This window comes from Strix aluco, chromosome 21, assembly GCF_031877795.1.
Source record: "Strix aluco isolate bStrAlu1 chromosome 21, bStrAlu1.hap1, whole genome shotgun sequence".
Lineage (NCBI taxonomy): Eukaryota > Metazoa > Chordata > Aves > Strigiformes > Strigidae > Strix > Strix aluco.
Genome location: NC_133951.1, coordinates 3552880 through 3575518, shown reverse-complemented (window position 1 = coordinate 3575518; position 22639 = coordinate 3552880). Strand labels below are relative to the sequence as shown.

At 52.8% G+C, this 22639-nt stretch overlaps 1 protein-coding gene across 1 annotated transcript; it reads right to left on the bottom strand.

The window, feature by feature from the left end:
• Positions 1–1281: 1281 nt before the first annotated feature.
• LOC141932907 (bMERB domain-containing protein 1-like) lies at positions 1282–22413 on the bottom strand. The gene is made up of 7 exons (XM_074847139.1): positions 22332–22413; positions 15548–15668; positions 9962–10035; positions 6289–6403; positions 6083–6156; positions 5250–5405; positions 1282–3697 (listed from the first exon to the last, which is right to left on the bottom strand). Exons 1-6 carry the CDS (start codon positions 22405–22407, stop codon positions 5287–5289), a joined length of 579 nt encoding a protein of 192 aa, XP_074703240.1. The 5' UTR covers positions 22408–22413; the 3' UTR covers positions 1282–3697; positions 5250–5286.
• Between the last annotated feature and the right edge of the window lie 226 nt (positions 22414–22639).

Below are 22639 nucleotides of genomic sequence, written 5' to 3'. Positions count from 1 at the left end.
CAACATTTCCTCTGGAGCAGCCTGCTCTTCCACCAGTGTGGGCATGAGCTGGCAACGCCAGTGCTCGCTGCTGCACTCCCTGCTCTGCGGGACAGCTCTGCCCCAGCACTGATGGTGGGATTCCCACTGGAGCGGCTTGTGCCCCAGAGCGGCCAGATGCAGAGAGGCCACCATGCAGTGCAAGAGACACGCTCTGACACAGAGCACGGCTGTACGGAAAGACGCTGTCAGCTCCGGATCCCTTAGGATGCTCACCTGGAGACCTGCTACCTCCTCTCTTAGGCATTCTGCAAGGAGGCACGAGGACAACCCTGTGCTAGCACTGACCACTGTCTTCAGAAGTGACTTCAGAAGACACTGCTGGCTTGTTCACCCCATGATTAGCACTTCCCCGGGACTTGGCATGCCAAGCACCATTGGGTGCCAGATGGCAAAAGACATGGAAGTCATTAAACCCGAATTAGAGCATTGGTTTTGTGCATTCCAGCCACCTGCTCCAAGAGAGGATGTGGGTGCCAGAGCTTCCTGGTCCCCTCTCAGCAGTCGCTGGCATAAAAGCACGTCGCATCTGTGAGTGACTGCAAGCTTCCCTGGTCCTACACAACTGACAAGACCCAGCAAAGCACAGACTCTGCCCCACCTCTCTGCTCCTACTCAGCCCATCTCCCACCTCCTTGCCTTCTCCAGCATGTCCACCATAAGGCACTTCTCCTATGTTCATAATGACCCATCCCAAGGACAGGAAACACCGAAACCCATGAGATCCTATGGTTTGCAGGCCTGCCAGTCCTGCTTCTCCTTCTGAGAGCACTTGGGGGCGGGATACAGGAGGGCCAAGAGAAGAGATGGTGCAGCCAGACCCCCTTCAGTGCTCCACTAAGCAAAATGCCACATATAGAAGACGATGTTCCACAGCCTCCCTATGAATGGTGTCATTGAGGCTTGATGAGGACAGAAGGCTGTTACCAGTGAAGACATATATCAAAAGAATTCAGGGCTCTGAGCATTAAAGGGTATTAACCCAGGAAGGCAGTTTCTTGCCTTTCCAAAGATTTTTCAGGCTGGCCTAAAAGTGCAATGTTAGGTCAACAGCCAGAAATGGAAGGGCTGGCTATCTTGCTGCAGCAGCAGGAGCTGCTCTGTGCACCTGCAATACCAGGTGACTCCAAAGTCCAGCCTGACTATTTAGGATCTTGTTTCTGTTCCACTTCAACCACCCTGCTGTGACACAGCCTGAGAATCTCTCCACAAAGGTCCCAGGTGGGGAAAACATCTCTGAACCAAGCTTCCAACAGACATTTATTTGTTTGGGTTGAAATCAATGCACATGAAACAGTGTTGCTCCCGTGTGCTGCACACCTCTGCCCTCAGTTAAAATACAGGCCAAATAGTATGGTATGACCAGGACAGCAGCCTGTCTCCTTCACCATGACCAGCCACACAAAATACAGGCCACAATAGTCCAGGACCTTGCCCATGTCCCCCTGGCCATCCTCCCTGCCTGCTCAGCAGCTGCAGTCTGGGTCTTGGGGCCTTGTAGGCCGGAGGTAGGGATGAATCAGCAACTTTTGAATCAAGGGCTTTGGCTCCCTCTCAGTTCAACCAAACAAACTGGCTTAGTTACTCTCCGTTCCCAAGAAGACCCCGGGGAAGGCAAGGACAGTGAGGGGGGCCTTCTGGGTCTTGAGCCTTTGGTCTGTGTGGATCAAAGCAAACACCCGCAGCACCACATCCGTGACTACAGTGACCAAGCAAAGCAGCCATTGGATACTTTCTGGAAGAGCAGGGAGTGAGTGACCAAATCTGTCCCATCAACTCCAGGATGGATGCTACTGATGATGGCCTGTCACCCCTGCTTGGACAACAGCCCCAGCTGTGTACTGCACCGCATTCCATTACACAGGGTTGACAAAGCAGAGAGGAGCTCTCTGCGACTTAATTTGCCGCTGTGATCTCAGGTTGCTCCCACCAGCCCACACTGAAGCCTCCACTAAGCAAAGAGAGCACCATGAACTGGCAGATGGTGGTTGTAGGATGCTGTAGGACATTAACAATGAGCAGCACAAAGCAAGCAGGCTTCAGAATGAGACCACTGAAGTCAACTCAGAGGTGACACAGACCAAAGTGGTGTCAAGTTTGCTAGAGACGACCAGGTGTCATGTTGGCCCATTCAGGCCTTGTACCCTGGTCTGTGAGTGTGCAGAGGGACTGGTTTGGTTTGTGGACTTCTCCAGCTGCTGGTAAGATCCATATGGGGATGAGATTGCTCAGGAAAGACAAGTGAGTGGACACCACCTTGCAAAGGTTGGAGAACAGGTTCCCACACACTGGGTTTTCTGGCAGTGCGGATAAAGAAATGTAGGAGGAACTTGGACCTGATTATGGGATTGCACTAGGAAGGATTCCACCTGAATTGTATTTTATAAGGATGAATGTGCTATTAGGTGCAATGGAAAGAGCCAAATGAGTTGTGGCCATCTCACTGGCATGGGCATGTCGGACAGTGACCCAGGCAGGAACACCATCTCAAGACCCTACAGCAAGCTGCAGCAGGACTGAGCTGGAGGAATCAGCATTTTGGCCAGAGGTACAGCCAGAGCTCTTGGGCAGCCACCCAAATGGGAGGCCACCCCCGGACACCCAGTGAAGCCATAGCAGCCTACAGGGCAGGAGATGTGAGAGGCCTTCACACCCAGGAGGAAACAGCCCCTGTCCTGCCACGATGGGCATTAGCAGCTTTGGCTGTGCCACCTCAACACGGGTGGATGCTCAGAAGGGACAACAGGAACTGACACACTGGGTGACCTCAGGGTGCCATGAGTCTTCTGCACAGGACTTTATGTCTGGCTCATGGTGCCAAGCCCAGAGGCACTTTCGGGGTACTGGAGAGCGGGACTGAATGCCCTCTTGGCAGTGAGAGTGTCTTTCACCTGCTGTCTCCACCTTCCCCTGCCACTATTACAATTTCCTGTTTGGTTTTCATTTCCTTCTGCATATTGCCCTGTTCTTCGGAATTTTTCTCCTTTTCTCTTTTGATTTAATTTCCTCCTTTTTCTTGGAGCTGAAAACTGAATCCAGTAATAGTGAGGTGAAGAAAGCAACTCATCTGCTCATAGTTCAACATGCCGGGTCTGTGCTCAGGTGATAACTTCACAAGAATTAGCCCTTCATTCAGCCAGCTCTGGGGACTGCCCTTCACGCTTTGCTCAGCTCCACCCAGAGCCATAGAGCACCTTGCAATAACACCAATGCAAACACAACAAAACCCAGACACCAAGAGTCCTCATGAATCAGCCCATAGAGACTCACAAGGTGGTACAAGGCTAAGGATGAGACATCATCTGTGGCCACAGCATATCTTGGATAGTGGAGCACAACGTTCTCCAAACATTAGCTCCCAGCGCTTTTTCTATTACTCTGTCCAGGTGGAGGACTGCACTGGTCTTCTTTGTCATGAACTTGTTTGCTGCTGCTGCAACACACCTCTTCCAAGCTGAGCTCAGGTGGAATTTGGGGTTTGTTGATGTCATGGAGGAGATGACAGTTGACGTGGCACTAAGGACACATGCCATCATTCAAGCTTGCACCAGCCTGCTTGGGAAGTCTCTTTGGTGGTGGTGCTGCAGTGGGAAGCATGAACAATGACGGGAAATTGAAACTCTCGGAGGAGAGCAGATTGTGGGCTCTGGCTGGAGACCTGGGGAGGAAAGTCAAGAGATAGGAAACCATGGGTTGCAACCATGGGATCCCCTTGGCGCCTCCCTTCTGCAAAGGCTAGAGACCCAACCCTGCTTTATAGAGGGCCTAATACCAATGAGACTAACTCTTGCGTGTCAGGCCACCTACCACAACGGAAGTCTCCAGCAATATTAAGGATGAGTTGTATCCTCTCAAGAGACTACAACCCACTGGACCTCCATTACCATCATCTTCCTCTTACAGAGTGCTTGTCACACATGCTGTCAGCCAGGACCTAGCACTCAGCTTTGGCCATGCTCATACTGGGTGAAGCCCATAGGGGAAGGTGGGAGCTCAGTGATTTTACCTCCTTGCCAGCTGCCCTGTGAGGAGCTGTAAGGTCTGGACTCAGATTTGTGGTGCTAGAGCACAGAATTTCACTTCAGCTATATTAAAGCACATCCTTATAGACATTACTTCATCTCAACTGAGACTTGGTTCACCTGTGTCTGCACGACACTCTGGCAGGAGTGAGCTCAGCTCACCACCTATCACCAGTTCAGCCTCTTCTTCATCCCACACCAAGCTATTTAGGCCTTGCTTGACTTGTCTGCACCTCACAAACACCAATTTTGGCAGCATGTCCTGTGGAGCAGTGTCATGCATAGGCATAAGAGTAGGGAGGCAGCTTGAGCCAGGCAGAGCTGGTCCAGCGAGGATCCAACCACCCACCTCTGTGAGCCTGGTCACTTCAGCCTCCTCCTGGGATAAGGAGGGGAAGTCCCTACCAGGCTGCACTGGCAAGAAGCACCTCTCCATGGGTCTGCCACTCTGTGAGACTTCTACAAAATGACAATGTTCAGAATGAGTTTATGTCCTGAACCACTGGCAAATGGACAGGGACTGTCTGGGTGCCCCTCAGCAGCCAGAGGATAGTCCTGTACCACTGACATGGCCTGGTCCTCAGTAAACTCTGTTTTAAAAATAATGGGCACATCACTTTACAGTTGGGCACCTGTGGCTGTCAGCAGATGCCAGTGATTTAACTGCAACCTGCTGAGAAGGAGCAGGCAGGAGAAGGCACATGAGGACCCCCAGGACAGAAAGTCCTGATAGCTTCTTAAGCTTTCAGAGAAGACAAAGGCATTGGTGGTGTAACTCCATGAGCACCAGGTGTGCACAGCAGGGGAACATTTGACCAACAACTCCCTCCTGTACATACTTACAAGGGGATGCCTGGGGTACGCTACCTGCAGTGTGCCTGGCTCTGCTCCTCCCTGCCCTCCATCTATCTTTCCCCTCCACCCAACTCCCTCCACCTTCTTCTCCTCCTAACCACAACCAACCATTTCCCTTCCAGCCCCTCTCTCAGGACTCGGCGGGGCTCCAGCACTTCTCCCCAGTGGCAGACCCTCCAGAACAGGGCTGCAGCATGGTGGCCCCTCACGCAGCACCAGGAGCTGTGCATGTCGAGGCGTTGCTGCTCACCCACCCCGCACAGGCACTCGGCCGTTTCAGCACAGCAGGGAAGCCCCTCTTGCCCGCCCAGCCTCCCAGGACATGTACACTACCATGGTCATGTCCTGTGCAGAGGAGCTGGGGGCTGTCCTACATGATGGAGCAGGTGAAGCCACAGCACTCCTTGAGCAGGGTGAGGCCCGTTTTGGTCATGTATGGTGCAGAGGTTTGCTGCCCCCTGGAAGTCATTTTCTTCTCTTTGACAGGAGCTATGGAAAGAGGAAACAGTGTCTGCCTGGTGATAAGGGTACAGGCCATTGCTGCTTCTTAGAGATCCTTTCAGGGCTAAGATACTGACCCGTTTCAGACCCACAGCTGGGCATGAGCTCCTGCATCCAGGAGGCACATCACCATGTGTGCTTTGTGGGTGTCCACAGGCAGGACACAGGCACAGGCAGAGGGACCCTGGGCTGGAAATGCCTCCCATGGCACTGGGGAGGTGTTCCTTCAGTAATGATGGAGGCACAGGGAAGAGAGTGGCCTGCTGTCAGAGGCCATGAAGGGAGGAGGACTGGATGGATATCACAGCTTGTGACCTTAGGTATTGGTGTGATGAAATGTAAGGAGGTGATTGGAAAGGGTCAGATGAAGTACATCAGCCATAAAAGGATACCCATCCCCATTCTCATAGGACACGGTGGCTGGGGAATGCCAGGAAGGAAATGGAAGCATATCATCTGTACTGATTCAGGATGCTTCCACAATGTGATCTCAAGCAGCAGCACCTTCCTGTTGCCATTTCCCCACACCCTCCTCCAGCAACAGATGGCCTCATGGTAAGCTAGCCCCATGCAGAGCAATGAAATCTTGGAGACAGAGTGCTTAGGAAAGGGAAGAAACTGCCAGGGAGGTTTAATGCAAGGAATAAAATTCATCAACCACCTACTTGCTTTCTGGAAGTAGCTTTTGGAGAGCTTACTCTGCAGGAACTCTGCCATTTCCTTGTCTTCTTCCCTTTCCCTGTGACAAAGAGATCGGTTACCACTCAGGAAAGGAGCAGCAGGGCATCCAGAAGCATCTGGCAAGGCATGATACAGATCAGAGGACAGACTGCACTGTCCTCAGTGTAAGGAATAAATTGCACCCAGCTACCTGAGCCTCTCAAACTCCACATCATCCACCAGGAAATCCCGTGTTTCCACCAACTTGTGTATCTGCTGTACCAGCTCCTCTTCCCTCTGCTTCTCCTCATTGGACTTCTCATTCTCTGCAGCACAGGGAACACATGTAACATACCAACAGGGTCCATCCCACCCATGTCAAGGCCAAGCTTGTTCTGCTTCTGCTCAACCCAGCAGCAGATATGAGAGTGGGGGTTGAAGCCAAACCCCAGTAAGCACCTGGATCCAGGCTGCTAAATAAGCAACAACCTCATCCCAAACCACCCTGACTGGGAGGAGACAGGTCTGGTGTCATCAAACTTTGAATTTTTAGATTCTCCCCAAATTTTTAATGCGGCTAAGCACTGCAAGAAGCAATGGTGAGCTCTGCAGAGCAGAGAAAGGGCCCCTCAACAAGATGACCTCTCTGGTGGGAGATGACCATGGCTGGCTCCCCTGGCGCCTTCACCGTGCACTGCTGAAGAGGCTGGGTACCGGGTCTCATCGAGCTCAGAAATGTCAGACTCGGACGTCATCCATCAACCAGGATGTGCTTAACCCACATTTCCCGTGTCAGCACACCCAACCAGTCTCACCTTGGCCCTGAGCTGGGTAGGGGTCCAGAGACCTCTGAGCCAGGCCCTCCATGTGCCTGAGGAACCAGCTGTGTACAGGGAATTATCAACAATGCCCAGATACACCACACACCACCACTTGCGCCATACGTACGGAGACATGAAAACCAATACGATCCACTGGTTTTGTAGCCTTATTCCCTTGCTGAAGGGGATCCAGTGATCTCATCCTCTGCATCTGACCTTTCAAACCACCGTCAGCCCCATTCCCACCCCAGCAACAAGGCTGAAAAATGTCTGCTGGGCTATTTTGCATGCATTAGCCTTGGTTGTCACTTGAACCCCCAGACTGACCTACCTTGAGCACAGTGGGACCCACCTGGGCTCCATATCTTTGGGCAGTGAGTTAGTGAAGACCTGGAAAACTCTCACATCACTATGAAGTCATGTTCTATACATATTGGTACATAATGGTAAAGTGGGATACATGAAGATGATAGAGATAGGGCTAGGGAGTGTTAAATATAAGTGGAGAGCTACTTTAGGTGGAAACTAGACTGTCTGTGCTGCAGCTGTTTAATACCATTTCTGAATTCAGCAGCCAGCTCCAAAATCAATCCAGCACAGGCTGGATCAATCTCCTGTCTTCCTTTAGCTAAATAAAAATGCAGCGAAATTCACAGTAAGGAGCAAACCCTGCAGGCTGGGTCTCAGCAGTTACCTAAACTATGTATTGATTTGCAGTTTGAAGTCTGCTATGTATCGATCAGAGGTGCTGCTGCAGGGTCTGAGTAGGAGGAACTTCTCATAATCATCATGTTATTGGAAACGTCCCCAGGAAACAAAGGTTTCTCCTACGGTTGTGGTCTTGTGCAGGGAGTGAGCTCGAGCTTCCTGGCAGAGAAAGCTGATCTGGACTGAGGTCTGGGCCACAGATGCTGGTCTTCTAGCATGAAGAGTTAATGCAAAGTGCCCTGGCCAAGGGCAGTCTCTGTGCAGCAGCCCCCACTTGCCTGGTGGGAATAGGAGCACTTTACAGTGTCATTGGGATGCCATACAAATCAGAAGCATCAGGCTGTACACAAACATACCAGCTATTTGGAGTTAATTAACAATCTGCATTCCTGAGTGGGAGCATGTCAGAGTTAACATACCCACTGTATAAACACTGCACCTTTTTTTCCAACTTGCTGATGTCAGAGTCCATCATGGCCACGATACCTCTCTGAATTACTAAAGGCACCTTGGTCTGGTGAGATTTCAGGCCACAGGTCTGGCTGAGCTCTGAGTAAGCGCTGACGTGTTTGAATCTTCATCCGAAACAATGTTCAATGCCCATTTTTACAAATGATCTGCTGCGATAGACTCACAAGATCAGTGATTTGCAGGATTTTTCCAGCACAGTCTGATTTGAGTCAAGTTATAAAAAAGACAAAAAGAGCATCTCTGATGCAAGCAGCATTTCTGCTCTCAGATGAACCTGGGAATGCTGAAAAGGCTAGAAATGAAAGACCAAAGCAGATGAAGGAAAGCCACCCACCTTTTTCCAGCTTCAGAAAAGGCCAAGTTTATCTCTGGTCCTGAGCCATCATTTAGGTCAAGTCGTTTTATGAACTAGAAGGTGTTTGAATTAAAAGCCCGCATGAGATTCAGGTCTATGTTTTGCAAGCAGGTCCTGTTTTTATGCCAGAATCCTCCCCTCCCCTGTCTGAACCTCTCTCTGGAGGTAGCCAGGTTGTATTAAACTGATCAAGACCTGCATATTAAGCAGCAGTTGGGCTCTAACTGCGTGCTGAAGATTCACAAGAACACACAGCATAGCAACACTACGGCGTTAGAAAGGGTCGAGGTTTCTTGCCACTCCTGGCTTTGAGATAACCCTGGGTACAGAAGCGATGAGCTGAGCTGCTGCTCTGGGAAGCAGATGTGCCCAGCTGGTCCCTCGTCTGCACCCAGGCATTGCTCCTGCTACACACTCACTGGGCTCAGTGAGTGCAGCATTTCCACAGAGATACGAGTGGTGGAAATAACCCAGGTTCAAATCTTAATGCTTGGACGGGTACAAATAAGCAGGGATATGTCTCCCATCTGGTTCTGAAAACACACATAAAGTCCTTGCTGGGGGATGAACGACGATGTCCTAGGAGGAGGCGCAGCCTTATGAACAGCGATGGACACAGTTTGTGGTGAAGCCTTTCTTGCTCGTTCTCATTCAAACCCTGAGCTGTTTGGCATGTGCTTTCATTTAAAAACTTTGGCTGAGTGGATCCTTTAGGGGAACAAGGTTTGGCCTTTCCTGGGCTGTGAGGGGACAAGGGTGGCTCTGGCTGTGACAGGGACATGGAGGGTCATCGTAAGGGGGGTGACAAAAGCAGCATTTCCTCCCAGCTGGAGTTTTCACATATGTTGCTCTGAACTGTTTGTCTCTTTTCAACATCCTGAATGATGAATTCACCTGAATCAGGGACATCGCCAAGCCCCTTTGGCATGACATCCCCCTAGCACCCATCCTACCCTGGCTGCAGCCAGGAATCCTTCCCCAGCAGCTGCTGCCCTCTGCCCCGGCACTGACACACCGCTCTGACATGGCCGCAGCAAGAATTCATTGCTTTTCACATACCTGAAGCCTTTGAAGACTTTTCCCTTCCTGCTACCTCCAAAAGGGGCCCTCCATGGTGTGGTCTGACAATGTCCCCTGCTTGTCCTCTCAACTCATTTAGGGATTCTCCTCGGTGTACGTGGCAGGTCCCCCTGTGTTGGCATTCACTGCCACTTCACTCAGCTCCTGTCCTGCTATACCAGACCAATGCTCTTCCTCAAAGAGCTCATGTTTTTTCTTCTTTTCTGTTTCCTTCACCCTTCAGCCCAGGCCTGGACAAGGACTCCCTGGCAGTACTGCAAGCAGCAGAACTCCCATGGAAGATCTCTCATCAGACTCAGGGAGCCATGATTCTTGATGCTCCTGTACTGCCTGCAGCAGTGTCTCTGGGAGCATCCCAGGCAGGAGCTGTTCAAGAGCCGTTTTCATGGAAACCCTTCTGCTGATTGCAGCGGTAGGGTGCAGCTCTCTGAAGCTTTACAAAGCCTTACCTGGAAGAGCTATGAGTTTTTGAAGCTCTTTTTTCAGCCGGCTGATTTCTTTACAAAGCTGAATGTCATCCATCCTGCAGAGACACAAAGGAAACCACTGAGGAAAAGACTGGGAGAGGAAACCTCGAGAGCAACACCCAACCAACACTGGAGGGCAATGCACTTGGTGCCCAAGGCAGGGAGCACAGACTTACCTGCCTTCCTATGGGAAATAGGAGCCCACTTCATCTCAGTGCTTTTGTTGGAGCTACATGGATTGCACTACGGGTTGTTGGCAAAGAAAAAGTTTCATCACTCTAATGACAATGAAGCCTTATTAAAACCTGGCACATCCACCACGCAATAGCAGCTGTGTTTCTCCTTCTTGCAAAAAAGAATCCCCAAACAGCAAAATCCAAAACCAAATGGAAGCTGCTGCTACATAAAAAGATCTGACATTTTTACACTGGCTTTCTGCAGAATTAAAAAAAGGTAGAAAATGAAACACAACAGAGGGAGGGAATGGGCAGACTTTGCGGGTGTCCGCTGAGAAACAAGGTCATTTCAACAGAAGAAAAGGAGCCTGCTGAAGCTGCAGGCAGTGAAATCATCTCTGGCTCAAACCACACGACAGCAGCAAGACAACGATCAGGATGGGCTCAACTCAAATGTCAGCGGCAGCTGCTGATGGAGCGGACAGGGGATGCGCAGCCCTGACTGTGCTGGAGGCAGTTTGATGATGTCTCAGAAGCACCACAGACACTCAGCCCTCTCCATGGGTGTATCAGCTCAGGTGCTGCTCACTGCTCACTAGGGCTGGCAGAGAAGACTTAACCCAATTTATTTATTGATTTAAAACATCGCATGCCTGTGCCCTCACTAAAGCCGTGCTTGGACAAGACCGAGGAACGATGGTGTCTGGGCATGATGAGCACCAGTGCTTCAGTTTGAAGAGCTTTATGCACTCACCCGTGGTGAGGGAAAGCCCAAGAGCAGATAGCACTCACGGCTGAGACCTCTCTCCACCATGAACCAAGCCATCTTTGAGGATCTCTTATGGGCAGGTGACACCACAGAAGATGAGACAAGTCACAACTCCAATAACCCCAGTGCTGCCTCTGGTCTGCAGGCCGTGCTCCCCACCTCCTGACCTCTCTCATGCCAGCAGCTTTTGGCTTTAGAAACCTCTTCGCTTTACCCTTTAGGGTCCTTTCCTCAGAGTCCTCCTGCTTCCTGCCAGCAACTCATACGCACAGCAAGCAGTGACCTAAGGGCTGCCCAGCCCCGTCTGCCCTTCCAGCAGTCTCCAAAGTTGCGTCAGCCTAGGGCCAAAATTGGCCAGCCACATCTCCAACCAAAGCATGACGAGACCAACCCATCTGACACTTTTTCTTCTGCTCTGAGCCTTTCTTGGGCTCCTTACACATTATCCCTCACTGGGAAGATTAGGAAAAGCCTGCTGACATCCCGAGCCTCAGCACAGTCCAGACAGCCACCAGCCAGTGAAGCACCATTTCCTTGGCATTAAGGTACCTGGGAACTTAAATCCCTGATCAGGGATTTTGGCTGTTGGCTTATTTGAGAAGAGTTTCTACAAGCCCCCACAAAAGATGTATATTGGCAGTACTCTCTGAGGTGCCACCCCGTGGCAAGGCACTGTATCTGTTGATCAGGGTGGGACTGTTGAGCTGGGATTTGGGATGCTTCTCATCTTTCTCCAGGCTTACACTGGCATGGGTGAGCCACCCTGGCCAGACCATCTGACATCTCCCCACCTCTGTTACCTGGCCTGAAGCTAAAAGAAAGTGCCTGCGTCCAAAATCCAACCCCAGGTTTTCCAGATGTAACAGGCTCCCATGCCCCCGGACCACAAATTGCTCAGCTGGTGCATTCACAAAGCAATCTCTTCACTGACATATCAGTCCTCATGCTCTCAATACACATCTTCCAGGAGCTTGGAGCCAGCAATGGCACCAGAAGCCCCATTGCAGAGGTGCTGGGGTCAGGCTGCACATTCAAATGGTGCTGAGTATCTCCACCAGCGGAAAAGGGAGCTCCCAACATCACCCTGAGGTAGATGTGGACACTCTGACAAGGACCATTTCCTTATGACAGTGCAACTAATCCACTGATATCTCAGAAATGCCTGTATCTAAGAGCTCCCTAGACCTTAGAGACTTGTGACCACAGCCCTGGATGTTTTACATGACATGGGTGCTGAAACATGAGCAGTCTGTGCTGGGAAAATATCTGGTGGCACAAACCTCTCAGCTGGAGACCAGACGTGCCCGTACAGGATTTGGACCTGTGCTGCCCTGTGCACAGTGCCTTGCATAAATGGGGTGGGATGGGAAGCACGTGCCCCCGTTAAACATCATGTTCACTGACCACTTTCATGAAGATGGTGGTAAGTACCAACACCGCAGGGCACACTGGTCAACCTGTCTGGACCGAGCCTCCAAGAAGAGCAGCATATTCAAATGTTGACTACGAAGAATCAGCCAACCCGTTTTTCACCTAGATAGAGGCACCATACACCCTGCTAAGCCCTACTAAGCACCCCAGCATCTTAGAATGAGCTTCCCAAGGCTGTCCAAGCCTTTGATGCAGAAGGACCCCTTGGACACTTCGCAGGGTACATGGGAAATTGTCCAACCTGGAAGAGCACAGGTTGCCCAGAGAAGCTGTGGCTGCCCCCTCCCTGGAAGGGTTCAAGGCCAGGTTGGACGGGGCTTTGGGCAACCTGGGCTAGTGGAAGGTGTCCCTGCCCATGGCAGGGGGGTTGGGACTAGATGATCTTTAACATTCCTTCCAACCCAAACCATTCTAGGATTCTGATTTCTAGCAAGCTCCTTGGCCATGAGTGACAAGAAACCCGAACACATGATCTGTGTCTACAGATAAAACATGACTGACCTATGAGCTGGTGTCACCTTGAACAGATGTGCCTTGATACTTTTGAAGTATGTGTTACTAAAAGCCCTGTCTGCATCTTCAATAATCCTGCAGATCCTTCCACTGAGTCATGCCGTCCACCCCTTCTGGGATGAGTCATATTTGCTGGAGCTACTTGAAGATGCAGCTTTGTCAGCTGAGCTGAGGACACCAGAAATATTGATAAGGGAAGGGAAAATAAACATACTGACAAAGAGGGACCCTGTGAGATATTGCTGTAGGAGGAGATCATCTCAGGCGGAGAAGATTTCCTCTTGGCTCTGTCAGATTTTTGCTCCATCTGACAGTGTCTTCATTTGTTTGCATACCACACTGAGCAGGTCCACCGACACCAATGTCTGGGAGCTGCACGTGGAGAACAGGGAGGTCTGTTTGTCCTTTTACTGCCTGTTCATAGTCCTGTGGTGGCTAAGCCCTGAGCTTGTACAAAGAGCATCAGTGGGGAGGTCTGCATGGGACACACGGGCAACAGGCTGATTGCTAGTGATATACTTACTAAAATTAAAATAAACAGTCAAATGATAACTGAAATATTATTAAAATTAAATTGGAATTTAATTCTGTAAAAACTGATAATGAGAATAATAAATGGGCAATAATAAAAATTCTCATTTCAATAAAATTTGGGAGAGATTGCAAAGACAAGCACCCAGAAGGCTGCTGCTGGAGCTGAGATTATTTCTACCACTGGTGATAAAACTTACTGCAGCATCAGCCATCGCCACACTACCCCTGTCTGGCCCTGGGCAGCACATCAGAGCACTGAGTGGGTGAAGTGTGGAGCTGAATCTCCCACAGGAGTTTCAGACCTTTCTTTTTGCTCTATAAAAGGAGAGGTTGGACAGAAGCTATTGGGAGCTTCATTGTTTTCCAGAGCACAGACATCTCAGAAATGTTGGAATGTTTTAGTTCGACATTTCCAAGAAGAAAACACTGATTGCTATCGACTGACCAGACAGGTCACTCCTCCATTTGGCAGCACATCAATGGAGATGTCCATCTCCCCAAGCCCCACACTCCAGCCATCCTGAATATCACATTTTTCCCCATTGGGGAAAAAAAAAACCCCTTACAGCCCCAGGTCCCCATCTTTGTTAACCCTGTCCTGCAGAACCCAGGTCTGGGATGCCTCTTCTCCAGCAGCGATGCTCAGGGAAGCCCTCAGCTTTCCCTGCCCTGCAGAGCCACGCTCCTCCCCGCAGAGCCAAGGCTCGAGTTGCCTACAGCACTGCCAAACCACTCAGACACGCGACCCTGGCATTTCCAAACTGCCAAGTGATCACTTTTGCAGCCATGTCCACCCTGGTATGTGGTTTCTGTGGGTGATTTCCTTTTATTTTCCAGGTATAAGCCAAAGAAGAAAACAAATAAAAGGATAAGAAAAAGCAAGAGATGTGAATTCTGACAGCACCTCTGCGATTTAGGTACCGGTTGCCATGGAAAGCATTTAACAACTACATTTTTTATGATTTCCAAAACCCCTTTTCAACAATATATTCAGGGGAAGTGTGCATCAAAGAGGTCACCACTTCAAATCTGAGCCTCTAAATCACAGTCCAGCTCACAGCTTCTCCAGACAGCAAATTTACAGGGGTATTTCCAGGCTTTGGTGATCCCTGTAGCATAGGTATCAGTAGGGACCCAGACACATTAAAAAAGCAGCATATCAAGTGCTGCAGCCCAGTAAATATGATCTTTTCCATTACCAGTAAAAAATCCCAGGCTTTGTGTTGACCTGACAGCACAGGATCTCAAGACTGGCCTGACTATAGCAATTTAGTGGTATTAAAAAGATTAACCAACCCAGACTATAAATGTTGGTCCTTTTCCTCCCAAACCATAAAATTTCCCGATATACCCAGGGAAAATGTTCTTTATCACCTTAAGTGCTGGTTAGTACCACTGCAACACAGTGGCTATTTGATTGCTTTAAATGTGAAAGGCCTACAGATTTTCACTCAAAAACTGTTTTGAATATTGAAATGGACCCCGGAGAAAAAGCTTCCCTCCTCATCTGGCTGCAAAGGCTGTGCCGGGAGCGGAGAGCAGGATGCGGTGTGGAGAGAGGCATCAGGCACCGATGCTGGTCCAGCCCCAATGTGTCCTCATGTCCCCAGCAGCCAGGGGATGAAGGAGGAAAGGAGGAGCTGGGAGGATGTGCAATACTTCAATATGGGGAGAGTAAACTGTGGTCGTGTGGCTGTTCAACAGCCGCAGATCTGCGTGCTGGGGCAGAGCGATATCTCCAGAGAACAGCAGGGAGCCACCAAACCTCAGGTCCCTTCCAAGCCCAGCCCAAGAGCCATGCACTGAGGAAGAGTATGGACCCACTGAGAAGATGGGGGGCTTGTGGTTAAATATGGGAACATTTAGTGTAGTTAAACCTGTATCATAAACTCTGTTCGCATGGAAATAAGCTGGCTCAAATCATCACAGCATCAGTGGCAGCTTTGTAACAGAGACCCATTCAAGCCCCTTCTGAGAGCAAGGCCAGAGCGGTGGGAGAGGCTGAGCTTCCAGGTGGAAAATGAGGTGGAAAGCAGCCTCAGCTCTGCCCATCCCTAGGGATGATCCATGTTTGATCAGGCAGGCAGAAAACGCTGGGGTGACTCTGGGAAGCGGGGACAGCGCCGGAGGAGGGCAGGTACTCACATGTACCGCAGCTCTGACTCCCTCCTCACCAGGATCTCCCTGATCCTCTCGATTTTGAAGAGCTCTCCTTCGATGTCATCGATGGTGGTGGTGGAGTCAGCCATGGAAACAATCTCGTCCTCTGGAAATTAAATGGGAGCCACGTTAGCCAGCAGGAGACATCAGATGGGAGCTGAGGCTGATGGGGACCACAGGGCTGTCACAGGGACCCCTCTCCCTGCAAACACCAGACTGGCACAACCACCAAGCACGTACAGAGTTTTAAACTCATTTCCAGAATTCTTGCTACTCTGCTGTGAGACAACCCAACGAGCACATGGAAAGTCACCGACATATGGAAGAGCATTGAGCTGCCAGCAACTGTGTTTTGTCTTGATTTATGCTTTAAGTGAGACTGGGCACTGGAACAGGGCTGCTCACTGTTGCGTTAGCATCAAAGCCAGCTCGGCTCGCTGAGCACAGCTCCACACACACATGCCATAGGCATGAAGTGTCTGTGTGAAAGAGGACCTCGGAGGCCAGCAGGCCATCTCGTCTGAGCTTGCAGCTCTCTGAGCCTGAGAAACAAGCATCATTTTGCTTGCTTGTGCTGGCTTTGCAGCACACCCTGCTCACACCAGGGCTGGGCTCTGCGCTGCTGAGAAAGCCTCAAATTTCCAGGGGTCTCCGCCTCCTGTGAAAAGTGGGAGGCCAAGGGAAATAAAAACTGCTGGAGGGAAGGATGGGAATGTCTCTTTCTTCTTCCAGAACCATGTAAGCCTCAGGCATCTCCAACACACGAGTCTGTGCACCCTCCTCTAGTACATGCCAGGAACAAATGCCCATATAGCACAGAGCTAAGGAGTCATGGAGGTGACGTTCCTGCAGCTGCACCCCTTCCATCACAGGCTGGATGAAGACCACCCCATCCTTCCCAACCCACTGGCCAGAAAAGCCCCCATGGTACCCAGCAGGCCAGTTCAGCTTCCTCATCCTCTGGAGTGCTGAGCATCACCTCCATGAGCCACCGGGGAAAACCGGGGCAGGGAAAGGGGATGTCACTTGCTCAGAGCAAGAGGCAAGAGCCTCACAGCAAAGCGTGGGAAAAAGGGGCTGTAATTTATATTTAAGAAGAGCGCTGTAGCAAACCCAGGGACCGACAGGACGAGAGCCCAGCAACCTCAATCCATTGGTCTGACCACCAGCTCTGCCTCCCCACCCTCCACTGATACACACTCAGATGTCCCTCTGGTGTCCCACTGGTTTGCACAAGGCTGTCACACTGATTTACACGAGGATGCCATTCACACAGCGCCCGCGAGCCTGAACGTCCCGCAGCAGCCCCCAGCCCATTGGATGGGGATAGCTGAGGTTTTGCCCCCGGGCCAGCTCCCACCTCCCAGCCTGGTCTGGCTCTCAGAGACACACCGTTGAGCTTGTTATCAGTGACACGCAGCAGCACATTTATCACACATAGGCTACCCTGGCTCTCCTGTGATGTACACGCAGCACAGGTTAGGGAGAGGGGCTTAGCAGCTACAGCAAAGCCAGGCTGTGAGAAAACATTAGAAATCACAAACATTAGGAGCAAATTCTGCTTCCTTTGCATCTTCACAGGGCACATCTCCCCTCCGAGACTTTGCCTTCCTGCAGCCTTGGGATTTTTGCCATGCAAGGAGAGGAGAAAGCAGAGCCAGGGAGCACCAACTCCAGGAGCAGCCAAGGTCTGGGAACTGGAGATGTCAGAGCTGGAGCACATGGCTTGAGGATCCCAGATGGGACCCAGGCCAGTGCTGAGGGTTACAGGGCACAAAGAAACCAGCATTAAGGCACAAGGCAAACCACTCTGCACTCACTGGTCCTCTACCCATCATGTAAAACTGCTTGAGAAATCATTCCCAGAGTAAGGCATGTTTCCAAGGCTGCTGGCAGAGAAGATTGTTAGCCAAAATACAAGCGGCTTCTGTTAGTGTGACTGCTTTGGAGAATAGTTTTCTGCTGTTTCTGGCTTAGAAACTCATAAGGACTACGTGGAGATTATCTCCCTCTTTCCCTAGCCACGAAGGCCACGGTCAGCTAATGCTGAATCCTCGATCACTCCCCATTCTAAGACATCAGGATGCTCTCAGGAGCCAGCACCTGCTCAGGACAGACTGCTGAATACATGGGTTAGACAAAGCGTGGGGTTGGATGTGCTGCCCTCCATCAACTCTTGCTCAGTGGCTCTGCTACAGATTTGCAGAGAAACCCTCCCTGAGCCTTGTTTCTACGGGCCTGAAGGGCGTTGCTAGGGGACCGGACTGTGGTTGCTACAGGGCCAGGATGAGGTTGCTAGGGGACCAGAGTGTGGTTGCTAGGGGACCAGGATGCTGAGGTCCCCATCCCAAGCATCCTGCTGCTCTGCCACCCCAGAGCTCCTCTTGCCTGGGATATTTTGCTGCACCCACCCCCAGCACCGCTGAACAGCTGAGGCCACGCGCCGGGGCCAGGCGGGATCCCCCTGCAGATGACAGCAGGCACACAGGGAACAACCCCCGGGAAGGTGCAGCCGGTACAGCCAGTGTGTGCATGTAGGCAGCCACTCCCTGGGGTTCGGCTGTACTTCAGTGCAGCTCTAGACCTGTCAAGAAAAAGCTGCATTGCTCTAAGTGTTGCTTCTGTGACCAGGCTGAAATGACAAGGCTGATTATTTTACAGATGCTCCAATAAACAAAGATAGGAGCTTACTGCAGCCTTCATTAGCCAAGGACAAATCTAATCCCTCCTAGGAGCACAGGGGTGAGTCTGGGGGAGGGGGGCTGTCACTCCTGGCCTGGGTGGGTGGGTGAATAACCTGGAATATCTTTGATCACTGGTGGCAGAAGTATTTGGCTGAGGTTATCAGCCAGCTGTTTCCCAGTGGGTGAGTGCAAACAGGTGTCAGCATCACTTCTCCCTTTTCATTAGCAGAAGCCACCCCAGACAGGAGAGGTGAATCCTCGCCTGTGTACATGAAGGGAGGAGGTGGCAGTGCTGGTTGCTCTCCCCCATCTGTGCCAGGAGGCTGGGACCTGATTTCAGCCTGTAGGCAGCTGCCCACAAGAGTGAGAAAACTCCTGGCTCAGCTCTGGGTGGGTTCCCCTCGGAGATGGGGAATACAGCATGGCTGGGACCCCCCTGCTCAGAAGGAGCTGCCTCACACACACCCCTCCTCCCTGGTCACCCTCCTGTAGGGCACTTCCCAGGAGCCTCCTGTGAAGCGGGGCCAGCGGACAGGTCTGCACCATGCAGCAGAGCCATGGTTGCAGGACTCGAGCTGGAAGGTCCTCAGCCCTTGGCTGTGCCTTCAGGTGGTGTGGTCGGGATCATGGCACTCTGTGTCCCTCAGGTAAGGTGTGACCTCAGGTGTGCCAGGGAACCACTCACCAAAGCAGTAAGTCCTGGATAAGAAGCTCTAAGAGGACAGTCATGTGCCTGGAGATGCTTCACAGCAGAAGCAGTGGAAGGGCAATGCCAGGTGAGTGCTCCTGCACAATGAAGCCCATGAACCGTGAGAGGGAGCACCTGGACACGGACACAGAGCTATGCCTCTGCACCAAAACCATCCACTAAACCTCACAAGAGGCCAGTAAATCCATACAGGTGACCAACATGCAGCTGATGACAGGATGACAAGATGAACTTGCTGATTGGAGACTCCTTCCATCTGCCAGCATCTGCCCAGGGCCGCAGGTCATCATGCCAAGACCTGAACATCTGAGTGAGGGCAGGGCTGGAGCACGGATGGACCAGGAGATGCTGAGAGAAGCCAGTTGAAGGGTTGTTCAGACACTGGAACAGGGATCAGAGAGGTTGTGGGATCTCCATCTTTGGTACAAGATACCTCCTGGACAAGGCTGTGAGCAACCTGATTTAACTACTAAATCTGCTTTGAGCGAGGGTTGGACTCAATATCTCCAGAAGTCCCTTCTGATCCAAATTCCTCTGTGATTCCACATAAAGAGATCAGTCTGATGACCAACTGGGATGTGTGTGGATCTTCCCTGCTAGCTCAGGAGATGCTTTCTCCAGGCACATACGGGGTGATGCTGAGTTCCCGAGCCACAGCAGCTGGAGGCATGGGCCAGATCACAGCTTTGCTGATGGTGGTGAAACCAAAGGGCACTGTGCACCCATGAACACGTGCGATGGCAGCAACACCATACAGCAGTCACAAATGGCAAGTGCAGCCACTCGGAGCTCATGAGGGATTAAAACCTGGCACAACCTGCAAGCAGACATCTGGGCAAAAGATTTCCCTGGAGGTGGTTTTGCCAAAGCTGAGAATATGTCTCTTATGCCCTCTCTAAGTGCCTGGCACCAGCGAGGGCCTAAGGCAGGGGTGTTTATTAAAGCTGTGATCAAGCTCACAGTCCTGAGCCCCCCTTTGGGGCTGGAGAGGGATGATGCCCATGTCAAGCCACGCTGCCCAGGGGTCCCTCAACTCCCACAGCTGCACACACAACAGCACAGCCTGACACAGAGACCAGCCCCATGCTGCCCAAGCCAAAGGACCCCTGTCTGGCACCATTTCAACCTGGCAAACCAAGGAAGGGGAGAAAGCTTCGATTGGAGGTGCTCTAATCATCACACATGGCCCAGGGGAAACAAATATTGTTAGTGAGGAGTATAATAGCTGGAGACTTACACTCCACATGGCTTTGGTGAAAACATTTAGACAGCCAGCAGCAAGCCTGAGATGAGTCACAGCAGCAACCAGCACAGGGTTGAGTTTCGAGCAATTTACTTCATGATTAAGGTTGGGCAACTGACTGACAGTCCCCTGTGGAGGGGGTCAGCTCTTTACCTGGGCTCCATCCCAAGAGGCATTTAACTCAGCCGTGTGCCATACTCTGCCACAGAAAGCAGCACGGGCAGGGGGCATTCAGCCCATCAAAATCAGGTCTTGCTTCACAAGCTCGCTAACGAGAGCAATGGTAACAGGCTGCCTCGCTCTGGGGCAGCCTGGTCAGGCAGGGTGCTATCCCCGCCACCCCCACTGCCTGGCAGGAGGGACACCAGCCTCCAGGACTACCAATGCGTGGCCAAGCACACCGGTCCCAGAGCACAGGATGATGCTCAGACGGGAGAAATCACAGCTCCTGGCAGCCTGCAGACCACGGCACTCTTTCCCTGCCAGTCCCCCCTCTAGTAAACCAGGGAGAAACATGCAGCCTTGGCTCATTGCAGCCAGGGGGGATTTCTCTGGCTGTGTTTATGCAGCCCCTGGCACAGCCAGCACCACTGGGACCATGTTAGACAGCCATAAAACAGACCAGAGCTCATGGTGAGGTACCTCGGGATGACTTACAGGGGGTATCACCCACCCCCCGACTTACAGGGTGTAGCCCCTCTGCAACACCCCGCTGCTGTGTGCACGCTCCCCTGGGTCACCTCCTGAGCACAAGCAGGGCAAGAGGCTGCGTGTGCTCTGTGCTCTGCAGCATTGGCCTCAGATTTCCTGGGATGGTAGCAAACAGCAGAGCAGCATTCAAAAAAGACACCGACCGTTGCCACTTTCTCACCCATCACAAGGATCCCCCAGGAGCTGGGAGTTTACAGAACTGGATTGAACCAGCAAACATCCCAGCCACCACAACCTGCCCACTGTGGTGGCTGCACTGAGGGGGGATGCCCGGACCATACCCAGCACCCGGCGTCCAGCAAGTGTCTGACCCTTCCCTGGACCACCCTGATGTCACCCAGCTGCTGGGAGCGGAGGATCCAGGTGATGGAAGTGGTCAGACCCCACAAGGGCAGGGTCTCCACACAGACGCTTCCCAGGCAGCGGAGGTGTGCGGGGAGGACACATATTGCCATGCTGAAAGGCACAAAGGAGAACTAAAACTTCAGGCAGCTCACCAAGGAGCTGAGCAGCTCCAGGGGCAGCGCCCCCACGCAACAGTACCAAGCAGGATGCTGGAGTTTGCTCCATCCCTCTTCCCTGCCTTTCCAGCTGCCTGTCCCTGTCCCGCTGGGTGCAAGGGGCTAAAGGGGGAGCAGAACGGGATGGGGAAGGGGAGCGGTCGGAGCTTCCCCTCCCATGATGTTGCCCACAGCCCAGCGTTGGGCCCCTTCCCCCCACCCCAAGGTCAGGGATTGCCCAGGACAATCCCGCCGGGCGGTGTTTCCCCGTCTGCCCACCTCGTTTCCTACTGGAAGAACTGGTCAGAGAGGGGAAAAGGCAGCGAGGGACAGGGTGGGCACCCCAGTCTCCCGGTCACAGCCATGCTCACGGCCGGGCACGACAGCACCGCGGCTCCGTGTCTCCCGGGCAGCATCAGCCGGGTGGCGGGCTGCGTCCCTCCTTCCCCCGGTTCGTTCCCCCCCCAGCCATCCCTCCCTTCCTCCCTCCTTCCTCCCCCCCCAGCCATCCCTCCTTCCCTCCCTCCTTCCTTCCCCCAGCCATCCTCCTTCCCCCCCCGCCATCCCTCCTCCCATCCAGTCCCCTCTCTCCGTCCTTTCTCTCCTCCAGCCGCCCCTTCCTTCCTTCCATTCACCCCTCTCCCGCACCCAGCCCTTCCCTCCCTCCCTCCCTCCCTCCTCCTACTCCCCCCACACCCCAGCTCTCCTACCCCACTCCCGGTGGCCGCGGCGCGGGGGCTCCGGCGGTGCCGGTACCGGTACCGGGAGCACCCGCGGGGCTCCGTTTGGTGGCTGAAACCGCCGGTTCCGCGCCAGCTCCCGGGGCTCGGGTGTCCGGGGAGTCCCGGAGCCACCGGGGGGGGGGGGGGGAGGAGGAAAGTTTGGACCCGGCAGCGGCCCGGCCCGGCCCCGCCGCGCTCACCTGGCCCCGCGCCGGCCGGCGGCCACCGGGTGGACTCCAGCGCTCCGTACCGGGGGGGGGCCCGGCTCCCCTCCATGCTGCAGCCCTGCCCGCTCCGCCCCGCTCCGCCCCGCCGGGCCGGGGGGGGGGGGGGGCTCCCGCCGCTCCGCGCCCTCTGCCGGCCGCCGCGCCCCCCCTTCCCGGTGGAAACGGCTGCGCGGAGGGGGGAACACGCGTGGCTCTGTCACTAAACGCTCCCAGGCTTTGCAGAACCGCCATGGGACACGGGGCACGGGCCTTGACAGCCCCCCCCAAAGACACTGCGAGGA

Coding starts and splice junctions, on each gene's coding strand:
- LOC141932907 (XM_074847139.1), bottom strand. CDS start 22,407: ATGGAGGGGAGCCGGGCCCCCCCCCGGTACGGAGCGCTGGAGTCCACC. Junction 15,669..22,331: donor GCCGGCCGGCGCGGGGCCAG/GTGAGCGCGGCG, acceptor TTTAATTTCCAG/AGGACGAGATTGTTTCCATG. Junction 5,406..6,082: donor AAGCTACTTCCAGAAAGCAA/GTAGGTGGTTGA, acceptor CTCTTTCCATAG/CTCCTGTCAAAGAGAAGAAA.